This window comes from Hyperolius riggenbachi, chromosome 11, assembly GCF_040937935.1.
Source record: "Hyperolius riggenbachi isolate aHypRig1 chromosome 11, aHypRig1.pri, whole genome shotgun sequence".
Taxonomy (NCBI): Eukaryota; Metazoa; Chordata; class Amphibia; order Anura; family Hyperoliidae; genus Hyperolius; species Hyperolius riggenbachi.
In genome coordinates this window covers 71,268,594-71,284,988 of record NC_090656.1, presented here as the reverse complement: position 1 = coordinate 71,284,988, position 16,395 = coordinate 71,268,594, and the positions used below count along the sequence as shown (strand labels likewise).

General features: G+C 42.6%; 1 protein-coding gene across 2 annotated transcripts in view; it reads left to right on the top strand.

The window, feature by feature from the left end:
* CDH11 (cadherin 11) overlaps window positions 1-8,612 on the top strand; it is a 217,530-nt gene extending 208,918 nt beyond the window's left edge. For both annotated transcript variants that reach the window (XM_068261316.1, XM_068261317.1), the window contains exons 11-12: window positions 3,094-3,345; window positions 7,364-8,612. In XM_068261316.1, the coding sequence (XP_068117417.1) occupies window positions 3,094-3,345; window positions 7,364-7,863 (752 nt within the window). In that variant the 3' untranslated portion in view covers window positions 7,864-8,612. The remainder of the gene's footprint in view (window positions 1-3,093; window positions 3,346-7,363) is intronic.
* Window positions 8,613-16,395: the final 7,783 nt, after the last annotated feature.

Below are 16,395 nucleotides of genomic sequence, written 5' to 3'. Positions count from 1 at the left end.
TACCCTTTTTAGTGTTTCCTAGATGTAATTACCTGAGTTGTAAAAAAAAAAGAGAGAAAAATAGCTTGCTTTTATCCAGTGGCCACTCGTGGTTCTCAAGTGCTAAGTAAGAAATCCTACTTTATGTAAAAAAAAAAAAAAATATATATATATAGGGGTTATAACTGAGGAGAGCATGCTGTGGTAAAGGGCTGAGCCACATTCTCCAAGTAATATCTCCCATCATGCAATACAAATAAACACGGAATAATTTTGCTTTCCAAATTGATTTTTTTCCTTCTGAGCCTCTGATGAAATCCTTTTGTGTAGAACATTCTTAACGGAGCAATTACTCACACATACATCAATAGCCCTGTAAAAGATGTCAGGTTTTTTCTTTCTGTTGGGGAAAATCACATGCTATCAAAATGTATGAGATTAGAATGGAGTTGTGCTGCAGCTTCTCTGTCTTATACAAATCAAGCAGATTACAATGTAAAAATGTGTTGAAAATGCATTGACGTTTTGTCAGGAGAGGGAGGAGACAGCCCAGAGTGGATGATTGCCTTAAAGGAGATGTGTGCTTTGAACATAAAGAGGCTAGATTAACTATAAATTGCTCAAATAAAGCAAGTATGCTGTGTTAGCTTGTAATCAACAATTTATGAACATTAAATAATATGTGAGGGTTTTTGAAGCAGAAGTAAACATATCCAATATCGAATACAAGAGGGACCTGGGAGCAGTTGCTGAGTCGCAGACTGACTGAAGGGGTCTAGAAATAAAGTGTGATAGCCTGTTTAGAAATTTGCCAGTGACAGGTGTGTGCACCTGGCAGGAATGTAACAAGGTGACCCTAGGTGGGTACATTTTAAAACGCTGCAAGCTAATTTGGGTGTGGGCGTAATAAAAAGAAATAAAAACGGTTTAGGGAGCATTTTATAGCAGTAGCATAATATTGGGAACTTTACCAATATTCTACAACCTAATTGATCCTACTCTCACACAGAACTCTCCCAACTCTCACACAGGACCCCCCTGGTGGACAACTAATACCCCCCGCAACTAATAACCCAGTTGGCTGACGGTGTAATGGTTAAGGGTTCTGCCTCTGACACAGGAGACCTGGGTTCGAGTCTCGGCTCTGCCTGTTCAGTAAGCCAGCACTAATTCAGTAGGAGACCTTTGGCAAGTCTCCCTTACACTGCTACTGCCAATAGAGCGCGCCCTAGTGGCTGCTGCTCTGCTCTGGCGCTTTGAGTCCGCAAGGAGAAAAGCGCAATATAAATGTTATTTGTCTTGTCTTGTCTCTTGTCTTGTCTAATAACCCCCCCAAACAACTAATAACCCTCACCGGGCAACTAATAACCCTCTCCCAGGCAACTAATGACCCTCCTGCTGGGCAACCAATAACTCTCTCCCCTGCAACTAATAAACCCCAACTCCCCCCCCCGGACAGTTAATAACCACCCCACCTAACCTTAACCCCCCCTTCGCGCCCACTATTGGTAGCTGCAGTTCCCATAGCGGGCAGCCTAGCGCCCACCTGTTTTTGGTTGTGCTACAATTAGCTGCTCCGCTTCAGGCCCCCAAGCAAAATTTCCATGGTAGTTCCCTAACCTGAGACCCGCCCCCTCATATGGCCAACACTCAAACATCCCAACCCCTCCACTTATCAGTACTTACTCTGATGAGTGGAGGGGTTCGGATGTTTGTGTGTTGCACAGGGAACAGTGTGATAATTACCTGCTCCCGCTGCTTTGGGTCTCCTCCTTCTCCCAGCAGCCACTTGCTCTATGGTGCACACCCAGCTCCCAATCATGTGCGGCTGCTGGGAGGAAGTGGAGACTCAGTGCAGCACTGGAGCGGGAAAATATGACACAGCTCTCTGCACTACTCAGCAAGGTAGGAGGGAGGAGGAGCAGAAGACCCCCATAGCCCCCCAGCTGTAGTTACGCCATTTGCACCTGAGTTGCAAGCACAGTATCAGTATTTCTTGTTGGGTAAATAGCAAAGAGGAATGAAACCCGGAACAGTACCTAAATGTCTTCTTTATTGTTGTGGCTCAAAATACACAAAATACAGGCATAGTATAGTGGGTTCTGGGAAATGTTGAACATGATGGCTGGTTTGCATCTCTCCAGCACTTTTGGAAAGTCCCGGACTGTTTCTGACAGATGATTATCTGCCTCTCAGCTTATATAAATGGAGTGCCCATAGTATGCCAAACACAGTGCCACCTATCAGCCAGAACAATGTGAGTGCATTACTATTGAGTTTGGTTTTTGGTGGGTAGTACTTGATGGGTTGTGCCTGAGGTTTGAATGGACACAAAAATCTCAGGTGCTCTTTAGGTGTGATGTGGAATCCTCCTCCCTTCTAAAACTGGTACTTGATATATCACTTAAAGGGACACCGAGCAGTGCAGAAACTATGGAAAGATGCATATCATTTTAAAGCTCTGTTTCTCCTCTTTCCAACGATATATAAACCGCCGCCCTAACGCCTTTTAGTTTTCGCTATTAATTCGCTTTAAAATGATATCCATCTTTCCATAGTTACATTGTATTACACAGGCCGACTTTTTCTGCTGAATGGAGCTGCTGACACTGGGAAAAGTGTCGTCCTGTGTAATACAAGTAACTATGGAAAGATGGATATCATTTTAAAGCTCTCTTTCTCCTCTTTCTGGCGACACCTAAATCGTCGCTCTACGCCTTTTAGTTTTCTTTATTTTTGCGATTGAAATCGCGGTCGCGGCAATTTCAATCGCGAAAATAGCGAAAACTAAAAGACGTAGGGCGGCGGTTTATATATCATTGGAAAGAGGAGAAAGAGAGCTTTAAAATGATATGCATCTTTCCATAGTTTCTGCACTGCTCGGAGTCCCTTTAAGTACACACTGTAAAGATACCTGGTTAAGTGCATCCAAACTCAAAATAGTAAGGGCTTTGTATGTTAATTGATCTTTCTGTCTTCAATCTGTCAACAAAATATACTTTCTACCACAGTTTCCAGAAGGCTAGCATAGCTTGTCCATGAACTGAAGTCAGAGGTCTGTGTATACTATTACAGTGTTAAAGCAACTGACGTCTTTCCTTCTATCATTTACAGATAACACAGCAACTCTCCACATTGGACGAGTATCTTTCAGCCGTCAGAAACAGAAAATGCACCTGCTTCCAATTGCAATAAGTGACCAAGGAATCCCAGCGTTGACGAGTACCAATACCCTCACCATCCGCATCTGTAGCTGTAACAGTGACGAATCTGTCATCTCTTGTAACGATGAACCACTGTCGCTCAATGCTGGTCTAAGTACTGGAGCACTGATCGCCATCCTGGCCTGTATTGTCATTCTATTAGGTATCTACCTTCAGTAAAATATTTTTGTAACGCCATTGATTAATATACAGCAAACAATTATATAGAGATTGGGCTCTGGAGAATCAGAATTAAAATCATTTATTTTGCCAAGTGCAACAGAAGTTGTACCCGGAATTGTTTGTGGCACATACAGTATTGGTGATGGCACAGTTCAAATAAAGAAACACATATAGTTCAGGGACAGAAGAGTACACAAAGTATTCATAAGAACAACATGTATAAATATACCGGTAGCTGAGTAGGACCAGAGGGATGGCTTGAGAGCTATGTTGAACGGAGCTGTCACTTTTCCAGCAGTTCTCCACTGCCCTGTAGCTGTACAGGTGCCCTCAGAAGCTCCATGAGAAGAAGAAAGAGAGAGGTAGAGAGAGAGTGATAGAAAATATATAGCCCGGGTGTAGTCCAATGCGGGCGGAGGCCTAGCGATCAGACAAACGGCAGATCAAATGAATAGCAGCTGCAGGCGAAGGATCTCACACTGTATAGAAGCACATCCAGTATGAAGCAGCACTGCTTCAGTTTAGCTGCTACTAGGACAGATACGTGCTGCATTTTAGTGGTCATAGTATAAAAAAAGTTAGAAGGTCATATTTTTTGTAGGTCAGTGTTTATACCGAAATCTCTGTTTACTATTTATCTTATGGAAGAAGCAAAGGGAACAGCGTTCATTCCAACCCAACCTCATTTTGCTGCTCACTTCAGACATGGTAGGAAATAACAGAGCCATAAGCTTGTGTCACATCGCAGTGAGTCCATCTACCACTTCAAAGTATGGGACTTCACTCCTGCAGATGTCAGCTAAACAATATGGCAGGTAAACAAAGAGCAGCATGTCTGTACGGGGAAGAAAAACTGGAAATAACCTTATACTTATAATTGCAGTGCTAATGATACTGGATGGCATGGTAAATATCTGCTGTCTATTACATTTACATGTCTAGCTAAAAAAGATTTTGTACGTTCTTATTATCAACCCCATGGCTAGAGAGTGTACTTGATAAAGGGCCCCATCTTTGGTGTATGAAACCAGGGTTTAAGTCCTTGCTGAAGGCTGTACCTAACCAGTAAGTAGTCCTTGGGCAACGCTCCCTAATGCTCCAGACAGTGGCCTACTGGGTATGCCCTTAGTAGATGCAGCTCTTAAGCATTTTAAAGGGATCCAAGCAGCTTTTTTTTCTGCAGTTTGTCCTGGTTTCTAATTGCTGTAGGAGCTGCCATTTCCTCCTCCCTTTCCCTCTGCCCTTATTTATCCAAGTGAAGGTGTGAATGTAATCAAGTGTGACTCTCTAAACGGCTTGAAGTGCATTGTGCTATCTCCCCACCCCTCCTACTGATGAAAGGATATGTTTGTTCATTGCTACTGCTAATTAAATCAATCCTTATCTGCCTGCTCTTTGTGTGTGCAGCAGGCCGCAGAAGTGGAGAAATTACATAGTTACATAGTTATTTGGGTTAAAAAAAGATATATGTCCATCGAGTTCAACCAGAGAACAAAGTACAACTCCAGCCCGCCCCCTCACATACCCCTGTTAATCCAGAGGAAGGCAAAAAACCCTTACAAGGCATGGTCCAATTAACCCCAAAAGGGAAAAAATTCCTTCCCGACTCCAGATGGCAATCAGATAAAATCCCTGGATCATCATCATTGGGCATTATCTAGTAATTGTAGCCATGGATGTCTTTCAACGCAAGGAAAGCATCTAAGCCCCCTTTAAATGCAAGTATAGAATTTGCCATAACTACTTCCTGTGGCAATGCATTCCACATCTTAAATAAAAGCCTCTAACAAACATTTAAATATAAAAATAAGAGGTAGAATGTTTTTTTTTGTAATGGGACACATTGTTAGTATGCATTGTTAATGTGCTATTGAAATGCCCTGGGTGCTAACAATTAGAGTTGGGCCGAACGGTTCGCCGGCGAACGTGGTTCGCGCGAACTTAGGTGGTTCGCGTGCGGGTACCGCACGCGAACGTTTTGCGGAAGAAGTTCGGTTCGCCCCATAATGCACCTGAGGGTCAACTTTGACCCTCTACATCACAGTCAGCAGGCCCAGTGTAGCCAATTAGGCTACACTAGCCCCTGGAGCCCCACCCCCCTTATATAAGGCAGGCAGCGGCGGCCATTACGGCCACTCGTGTGCCTGCATTAGTGAGAGTAGGGCGAGCTGCTGCAGTCTCTCATATAGGGAAAGATTAGTTAGGCTTAACTTCTTCCTGGCTGCATACCTGTTCTGTTCAGTGAGCCCTCAGCCCACTGCATACCTGTACTGTGATCCTGCCACTGCATACCTGTTCAGTGATCCTGCCACTGCATACCTGTTCTGTGAACCCACCCACCACCACTGCATACCTGTTCAGTGATCCTGCCACTGCATACCTGTTCTGTGAACCCACCCACCACTGCATACCTGTTCAGTGATCCTGCTGCCACTGCATACCTGTTCTGTGAACCCACCCACCACTGCATACCTGTTCAGTGATCCTGCCACTGCATACTTGTTCTGTGAACCCACCCACCACCACTGCATACCTGTTCAGTGATCCTGCCACTGCATACCTGTTCTGTGAACCCACCCACCACCACTGCATACCTGTTCAGTGATCCTGCCACTGCATACCTGTTCTGTGAACCCACCCACCACTGCATACCTGTTCAGTGATCCTGCTGCCACTGCATACCTGTTCTGTGAACCCACCCACCACTGCATACCTGTTCAGTGATCCTGCCACTGCATACTTGTTCTGTGAACCCACCCACCACCACTGCATACCTGTTCAGTGATCCTGCCACTGCATACCTGTTCTGTGAACCCACCACTACATACCTGTTCTGTGAACCCACCCACCACTGCATACCTGTTCAGTGATCCTGCTGCCACTGCATACCTGTTCTGTGAACCCACCCACCACTGCATACCTGTTCAGTGATCCTGCCACTGCATACTTGTTCTGTGAACCCACCCACCACCACTGCATACCTGTTCAGTGATCCTGCCACTGCATACCTGTTCAGTGAACCCGCCACTGCATACCTGTTCTGTTCAGTGGACCCGCCACTGTATACCTGTTTAGTGAACCCGCCACTGCATACCTGTTCTGTTCAGTGGAGTTTGGTGTGTCAGTGTGAAGCAGTACCTTAATTACACTACCTGATTGATGTATACACATGCAAGATGTTTTAAAGCACTTTAGGCCTGTCATTTAGCATTCAATGTGATTTCTGCCCTTAAAACGCTGCTTTTCGTCAAATCCAGATTTTTCCCGGGGACTTTTGGCGTGTATCCCACTCCGCCATGCCCCCCTCCAGGTGTTAGACCCCTTGAAACATCTTTTCCATCACTTTTGTGGCCAGCATAATTATTTTTTTTTTTCAAAGTTCGCATCCCCATTGAAGTCTATTGCGGTTCGCGAACTTTAACGCGAACCGAACCTTCCGCGGAAGTTCGCGAACCTAAAATCGGAGGTTCGGCCCAACTCTACTAACAATGGTGCTCGGTTCACATTAAGTGTCGATGGGTTAAAAGTGCTATAGAAATGTTAGTATTTTATTTTCATTTTCACAATACATCAGTGCTAGTGTCTTTTTTTTTTTATTACAACTTTCTAAGCTAGTTTCACATTTAGCCCCCCTGAAGGTATAATACAACCCAAGTTAGTGCTCACTACAATATTGTGCATGGAATGGAACTATAGGTTTCTCCTCTCTTCTAGGCAACAAGCATGTGATCATGAAATTGAGCCACTAGCTCTGATCATTTGATTCTCTTTGTACCACTTCCTATGCAGGGTGTAGAAAAAGGTAGATTTGACATATGAAACTATGATTGATTCTCTAATTAGCTGGAACTGCTTATCAGTGTCATCACCATTTCCTGTTTTATCCCTCGGGATTTTTTCCACAGGAGAAATCATGTAGAAGAAATTGTCTCTTTCTTATGTATGTGACACAAAAAGTATAAAAGTCTTACAATTTTTGCTTTTCTTTTCCACTTCAGTGATTGTCGTGTTATTTGTTGCACTGCGGAGAGAAAAGAAGGAACCCCTGATCGTATTTGAGGAAGAAGATATTCGTGAGAATATAATAACGTATGATGATGAAGGTGGAGGAGAGGAAGATACAGAAGCTTTCGACATTGCCACTCTACAAAATCCTGATGGAATTAATGGATTTATTCCACGTAAAGACATTAAGCCCGAGTACCAATACGCACCACGAGATCTTGGAATAAGACCAGCCCCAAACAGCGTTGATGTTGATGACTTCATCAACACAAGGATACACGAAGCTGACAGTGATCCGACTGCTCCCCCTTATGACTCAATTCAGATCTATGGATACGAAGGGCGAGGTTCTGTTGCTGGTTCCCTCAGCTCTTTAGAATCTGCCTCAACCGATTCGGACCTGGACTATGATTATCTACAAAACTGGGGACCTCGATTTAAGAAACTAGCAGATTTATATGGCTCCAAAGACACTTACGAGGATGATTCTTAACGATAAAGTACTAAACTTGGCCTTAAGAACTGTGTTATGTTCTCAAGAGAAAAAAAGGACTGAGAAACCATTAACAGGTATTTTTTTTAAGGAAATAAAGTATAATAAAGAGGCCTCTTTGACCTTATAAGGTCCATAAGGCAGAATTCCTTCCAGAACAAGGACTTGAGTGGTGGTAGATACTGTGAAAACCCTACAACCTGTGTTGAAGTTGTCAGTTATCTGGGACTAAACCACTTGGCAAAAAGAGCCAGATTGTGAAATGCAGGAAAACGCTTGATTCAAAGGGGGATTTTTTTACAGTATGAAACATAACCATCCAGATCCATGTCCGATAAAGCTTCCACAAAAAGTTAGAAAGGATAACAGTTCTGAGCTGTAACGTCGCCTTAAACTACGGACACTTTATATGTAGTGCATTTTTAAACTTGAAAAAAAAAATGTCAAAAATTTACAAAAAAACACTATAATATTCAGCCAGCTTCAACTCATATTATGTGTGTACAGTAAAATGTACAATTATACTGTCTCTTGAGCATCAGACTTGTTACTGCTGATTCTTGTAAATCTTTTTTGCTTATAATCCCGTCTTAAAAACTAATACGTGCCAGAATCGCACCCTATTTCTATGTCATTTTTAATGTATCTATTTGTACAATTTTAAAATTCTTATTTTAGTATACATACAAAAAATATCAGTATTCTGACATGTTACAGCATCACACTTATATTTTATGAACATCGTACTGTTGCTTTAATATGTGCTTCAATATACGAAGCAAACTTTGAAATAAAATTGACTTTTTTTTTTACTTTTTCTTTTGTGACTTGTAGATCTCTTTTAAAGATGTATTTTTTTTAAAGAGAATGTATAGTGTTATATATATATATATATATATATATATATATATATCAATTGAATGTTTATGGTTGTTTGGAACTCCTCGATTTGTACAGAAAAAAATAACGTGTCTTTAATCATGTTGGCTGTAAGTACATTCCCAATTATTAGCCAAATATTCAGACTTGAGCAACCACAATTGAGTCCTACAAATCACTGTACATAATGTTAACACAATTACAAAACAAGAATGCTTTCATAGATACACGGCTTGCTTATCAGACCAGCAAGTGATGCTGAAAATAATTAAATGAGTACATTAATAAAATAAACATTCATTTGTAACATTTCAGGTTTTTTTTAAATAATATGCTCTCATTTAGTTCTAAACCTAAATATATATATATAAAAGAGGATACTCACTGTGCATTCACTTTCTTCCTTTACTTCCTGTGTTCCTTCCTATTGTCCTACCATCTGACCTTCCTTACTCCCTTCTTTCCTTTTTCCCTCCATTCTTTTTCTTTCTTCCTTTCTTCCTTTGCCACTCTTTGCTTCACTTCATTAAAAAAAAATCTTTTACCTGTCTGACTTCCTCTTCTTCCTTCATTTCTTTTTTCTTCCCCTCCCTTTTTTTCTCCATCCTTATTTTTTCCCTTCTCCTTTCTCTCTCCATTTTTGCCTTTCTTTCTCCATTTCTTCCACCCCCTTTTCTTTTCTCCACTTCCCCTCTCTGTTCCTTCTTTTCTTCATCCCTTTTTTACACTCTGTTTTTCCCTTCCCGCTCCCTTCTCCTTCATTTCTCATATTTCTCTTTCACTCTCTAACCCCCCCCCCTCTGAGGCGGCTTTTGGGGGGGCAAGTGGAGCGATCATCCCAAGACCCCGCACCTGTAGGGGGCCCCACAGTCAAGCCCGCCATACCATGCTTATGATGGTGGTGGTGAAGGAAAGGTCTACAGAAGTCTAGCTGTTTGTGTTCTGAGCAGCATGTCATTAACAAATACACAGATCTTCCTCTTTTGTTTTACACACCTTATATTTTGCACCAACCTCCCTTTCATTGCTTAGGTTTTTGTCTTCAGCATACTTAACTGTACTATGCCGTTTTCATTTTTGTAATGTATTTCTGCACTGACGAAAACGTGCCAAATGTCAGCTAAAGGTAACATGCAAGAGCTTCAGCCTGAGAGTCCCAGGGGCATTTAGGTCAGTCGAGCATACACTGGAGCCAGAGGGGGCTCAGGCTGGAGCCTCCAGACTGGCTGGGGATTTGTGCTAGGTTTGATTGGAAGCTAGGGATAGGTGGAGGCCGGCTGGGAAGCTTGGGGTGTATGCCCAGTCTGGCTGGGGATGGATGCTCGGCTAGATGGAAAAAGGTGGACGGGTTCTAGGCTGGCTGGTGAGCTGATGATGGGTGCTTGGCAGCCTTGGAGAGACGGATAATTATATATATATATATATATATATATATATATATATATATATATATATATATATATATATATATGGTGTGCCATTTATATGGATACACCTTAATAAAATGGGAATGGTTGGTGATATTAACCTCCTGCTCGTGGCACATTGTATATGTGAGGGGGGAAACTTTTCAAGATCGGTGGTGACCATGGCGGCCATTTTGAAGTTGGCTATTTTGAATCCAACTTTTGTTTTTTAAATAGGAAAAGGGTAATGTGCCACATCAAACTTATTGGGAATTTCACAAGAAAAACAACGGTGTGCTTGGTTTTAACATAACTTCATTCTTTCAAATGGCCGACTTCAAAATGGCCGCCATGGTCACCACCCATCTTGAAAAGTTTTCCCCCTCACATATACTAATTCGCCACAAGCAGGAAGTTAATATCACCAACCATTCCCATTTTAAGAAGGGGTATCCATATAAATGGCCCAATATATATATATATATATATATATATATATATATATATATATATATATATATATATATATATATATTGTCCATCTCTCCATATGTGTGTGTCTTCCTTTTTCTCTCTCTTCTTTTCTTCATCCCTAGTTAGCTTTCTCCCTTCCTTCATTCCTTCCTTTCTTCCAGTGGCGTAGCTACAAGCCTCGGGGCCCTGATGCGGAATTTGGACCCGGGCCCCCATCCCGATGTGGAATTTGGACCTAGGTCCCCCCCACCCTACATTAAATAGCCAGGTATAGGCGTCTCAAGTATAGGTAGACAGGAATAGGTGCCCTCATTATTGGGAAGCAGGAATAGGGGCCCCCAGTTTTGGTAGCCAGGTATGGGTGCTCCAGTATAGATAACCCAGAAATAGGTGCTCCCAGTATGGGTAGCCAGGAATACATGCCTCAGTATAGGTAGCCAGGCATAGGTGCGTCCAGTATAGCCAGGAGTAGGTGGCTCAGTATAGATAGCCAGGAATAGGCTACCGACTCCAGGTACCTAAAAATTGCTCCGACTCCTCAGCTCCATAGCCCTACCTCTGGGGACAGTCGGTGACTATGTACTTTTTAAAGTGACACAGAAAATGTCTGTGCTATAAAATAAATAATATGGTAGGACATCAGGTAACGACTATGTTGGGAATTAAACTATTAGCTTCTGTGAGGTACAGTTGCTGACATAATTGTGTACCTTGTAAAGCACAGGGGGGTCAGGGGGGGAGATAATCAATTCTATATACAGTAAATTAAGATGAGCGAGTGGAGTGTGAGATGGGGAAATAGAGAGTGATGCTGGAGAAAACATAAGAAAGGAAAAGTCAAGGAAAGAGAGGGGGGACGTATAGGAAAGTAGGAGAGTGTGGGAAAGGGGAAGATAAAGAGGTATAGAAAAGGGGGAGACAGATTGGGGGGATATGGAGCAAGATTTAGCTGAGAAAACCTGACACCAACACCCTGCATTGTGGAGGAGAGCACATGCAGAGCCTGACACAGAGTAGACCACACGATGACAGGGGGAGAGAGGGGAGACCAGAAGACCAGAAAGTATACAGCCGGCAGGTTATCTTTTAATCTTAATTGCCTAAACTAGTTCACAGTTCCTTTCTCTGCTCCCGTAATTACAGACATCAGCATGTCATAACGTCAGTGTGATAGCCTGTGAGACTTGTGTGATGCTGGGTGAGTAGTGAAGCCCAGTGCAGCGGCAGAGGGCTGCGCAGGACTTACTTGTCCACAGTTGTGTGCTCGTTCTCTGAGCATATCTGATAGCCGGAGGGTGGAGCAGGAAGGAGGGGGGCAGAAGTGAAGAACTGCAGACAGCGCTGCAAGCTCTGTGGTCACTTGCTGCCTGCTGGAAACAGAGAGAGGAGCGGCCATCCCTCGTTTCCGTTTCCTGTGTACAGCAGTCTGCATATGTAGAGTTGCGAGTGCGGCAGAAAACTGGCTCTGATGTGGGGAGGACGAGCGAGCCCCTCGGGGCCCCTAGGGCCCTGGGCCCGGTCGCACAGGCGACTGCTGCGACCGTGGCCCCTACGCCCCTGCTTTCTTCTCTCTCTCTCTTTCTCCCTCCTTTTTGTCTTCTCCATCCCTTTCATCCATCATTTTTTTTAATCCTATCTTCCTTCCTCTCTTCATCACTCACTTCCCTCCCTCTGTTCTGTAATTTCTTCAACTCTCTCTCCCACCTTTCCGTCCTCAGTTCATTCCCTCCTTTTTCCTACCATTCCTTTCTTTCTTCTGCTATTACAACACATCCTCCCATGCTTTATTCCTGCATCATTACTATAACCCTATTTATTTTGTCTTAGTTTACACCAAGGTGTACTGACTCAAAAATCAACACCAGCCACTGGGATTTTCCACATTATACAAGGCTTATGTTCTAGGATGAGACAAGTTCAACAATTAATTCCCATTCAAGACAATGTAAGCTGTTAAATTGTGCTCCACATCTATAACGTTGACTCTGCTTACACCTCATAGAAGGAAATAAATGAAACCTGCTAAATCAACTTCAGCTGTGTTCATCAGCACAGGCCATATTGGAGGTCAGACTGAATTCTTGCAATGTGCTGTGGGACATTTAAAACCACAGGCCAAACTTTCAGTCGTAAAGCTCAGAATGTATGCAGGGTTCCAAACAGTATTAACTATTTGCAGGATAACAAACCTATTTGTATAGAATATAACGTCTCAAAAATATTTTTTTTTAAAGACCACCGTATACGTAAATATTTTTAAATGCAACACAGGACTGAAATTTAATGAGAGGCAATACCTTAAAGACCTTTATTATTATTATTATTTAGTATTTATATAGCACTGACATCTTCTGCAGTGGTGTACAGTGTATATTGTCTCGTCAATTAACCATCTCTCAGAGCGGTTTACCATCTAATACCTACCATAGCCATACCATGTCTATGTATGTGTCGAAGTCTAGGACCAATATATGTATGGTGTAGTGAATGTATCATAGTCTAAGGCCAATTTAGGTGAAAGCCAATTAACATGCCTTTATGTTTTTGGGATGTGGGAGGGAACCAGAGTGTGTGGAGGAAACCAACGTGTACATGGGGAGAGCATACAAACTCTGTGCAGATAGTACCCTGGCTAGGATTCAAACTGGAGACCTACCACTGCAAGGTGAGAGCACTATCCACTATGCCACAGTGCTGCCCAGATGCATATACCTGTACTTTTATAGGGGAGTAAGCACAGTCAGTGATGTGTTCCACTGAAATGAAGCACAGTATACATTAAAAACTTACAGGAAATGGTAATGCTTCATACACATATAATAAAAGCCAAAACAGAAAAATAGTCCTAAAAAATTTATAAGTATATTAAAGGACCACTATCATGAAAAAGTAAACACATACAAATAAGAAGTAATTTCTTACAGAATAAAATGAGCCATAAATTACTTTTCTCCTATGTTGCTGTCACTTACAGTAGGTAGTAGAAATCTGACATTACTGACAAGCTTTGGATTAGTCCATCTATCTCTTCATGGGGGATTCTCAGCCTGGCCTTTATTCTTTATAAAGACAATCCCAGAAAATAATTTATACAAATATGCAAGCCAGCTTCCCTGTTCACTGCACACTTTTTTTTGCAGTTTGATGGAGCAACTGCCATTCACTAAGTGCTTTTGAAAATAAATAAAACTCTGAGAACCCCCCATGAGGAGATAAGCTAGTCCAAAACCTGTTGGTTCTGCCAGATTTCTACTATCTACTGTAAGTGACAGCAACAAATGAGAAAAGTAATTTATAGCACATTTTACTCTAAAAGAAACATGCTTCGTATTTGTATATGTTGACATGTACTTAAAATGTTACGATTTGAGTGAAAGTGGTCCTTTAAGCCAGCACCTTTTGGCCAAAACATCCTACAGAGGTTGTCAGGTGATATACTGCAACACTTATACTAAGAAATTCCAATGGGTCTATGTGGAATAACTATTTCCAAACATCTTCGAATTCTAATCAAATACATTTTTTAAAAAATTGCCTCACTGTCTATCTAAAAACATTAAATAAGAATACAATTATACTGTACAGGTTGCTGATGTCGCTTGTGTCTAGAGTTGAGCTGAAATTTTCGTAATTTCGCATTACTATAATTACGCATGCGAAATTTGCGATTACGATGCGAAATTAGCGTAGCGAAATTGCCATTAAAATCGTAATTGAAAATACCGTAAGCGTAATTTTCAACGCGAAATTTCGCGTTTCGTTCATGCCGTAATTTCGCATTAAACGCTACCGTAATTTCGCGTTAAACCGTAACGCTCCGTATAATATAAAAAAGCCGCCAACTTTAAGGGTTAATAGCAAAGCCCCCTTAAATGCTAAGAGCCTCAAATTTGGAGAATATATTAAGGAGATCAGGAGGAATAAGAGGAAAAAAATTTTTTTCAAAAAGACCTTATAGTTTTTGAGAAAATCGATGTTAAAGTTTCAAAGTAAAAATGTATACATTTAAAAACCCGCTGACTTTAACGGTTAATAGCAAAGCCTGCTTAAAGTTTAGGAACACCAAATTCCTAGGGTATATTAAGGGGATCAGTGGGAATAAGAGGAGAATTTTTTTTTTCAAAAAGACCTTATAGTTTTTGAGAAAATCGATTTTTAAGTTTCAAGGGCAAAAATGTCTTTTAAATGCGGAAAATGTCAGAACAATAGTGTATTATTTTCATAGATTCCCCCAAGTGGGAAGAGTTTTACTTACTTCGTTCTGAGTGTGGGAAATATAAAAAAAAAACGACGTGGGGTCCCCCCTCCCAGACCTCTTTAACCCCTTGTCCCCCATGCAGGCTGGGATAGCCAGAATGCGGAGCACCGGCCGCGTGGGGCTCCGCACCCTGACTATACCAGCCCGCATGGCAGCCAAGCTTTCCCCTCCCCCTCCGAGCCCTTGTCCAATCCAAGGACAAGGGGCTCTTCTCCACCTCCGATGGGCGGTGGAGGTGGAGGCCGCGATTTCCTGGGTGGGGGGTTCATGGTGGAATCTGGGAGTCCCCTTTAAAAAGGGGTCCCCCAGATGCCCACCCCCCCTCCCAGGAGAAATGAGTATAGAGGTACTTGTACCCCTTACCCATTTCCTTTAAGAGTTAAAAGTAAATAAACACGCAAACACATAGAAAAAGTATTTTAATTGAACAAAAAACATAACCACGAAAAAAGTCCTTTAATATTCTTAATTAACCATTAATACTTACCTGTCCCTTTAAATAAATGATCCCACGCAATATCCTCGGAAATGTTCTATCAGTTACAATGTAACAAAGTTATTACAATGTAACAACTTTGTTACATTGTAACTACGCCGCACCCGACGTCACTCACCGCCGCCGCCGCCACCGCGTCTGTGCTACAGGACCCGACAGAGCTCTGAGCTATAGCTCAGAGCTCTCTAAGCATCTTTGTATTTGGGCTCCAAGGAGCCCCATTGGTCCTTAGCAGACCAATGGGGTTCCTTCTGATTTGAAGGAACCCCATTGGTCTGCTAAGGACCAATGGGGCCCCTTGGAGCCCAAATACAAAGATGCTTCTCAGAGCTCTGAGCTATATAGCTCAGAATAGCTCAGAGCACTGTCGGGTCCGTGCAGGACGCTAAGTCCCCGCCGGCTCTGCTGCCCTCCCCGCCTCTCCCACATGTCACCCACATGTCACCCACATGTGGGTGACATGTGGGTGACAGATGTGGGCGGGGTGGACAGCGGGAGCCGGCGGGGACTTAGCGTCCTGCAAGGACACGTAATGCTGCGGCGGCTGAGCGGCGAGTGACGTCGGGTGCGGCGTAGTTACAATGTAACAAAGTTGTTACATTGTAATAACTTTGTTACATTGTAACTGATAGAACATTTCCGAGGATATTGCGTGGGATCATTTATTTAAAGGGACAGGTAAGTATTAATGGTTAATTAAGAATATTAAAGGACTTTTTTCGTGGTTATGTTTTTTGTTCAATTAAAATACTTTTTCTATGTGTTTGTGTGTTTATTTACTTTTAACTCTTAAAGGAAATGGGTAAGGGGTACAAGTACCTCTATACTCATTTCTCCTGGGAGGGGGGGTGGGCATCTGGGGGACCCCTTTTTAAAGGGGACTCCCAGATTCCACCATGAACCCCCCACCCAGGAAATCGCGGCCTCCACCTCCACCGCCCATCGGAGGTGGAGAAGAGCCCCTTGTCCTTGGATTGGACAAGGGCTCGGAGGGGGAGGGGAAAGCTTGGCTGCCATGC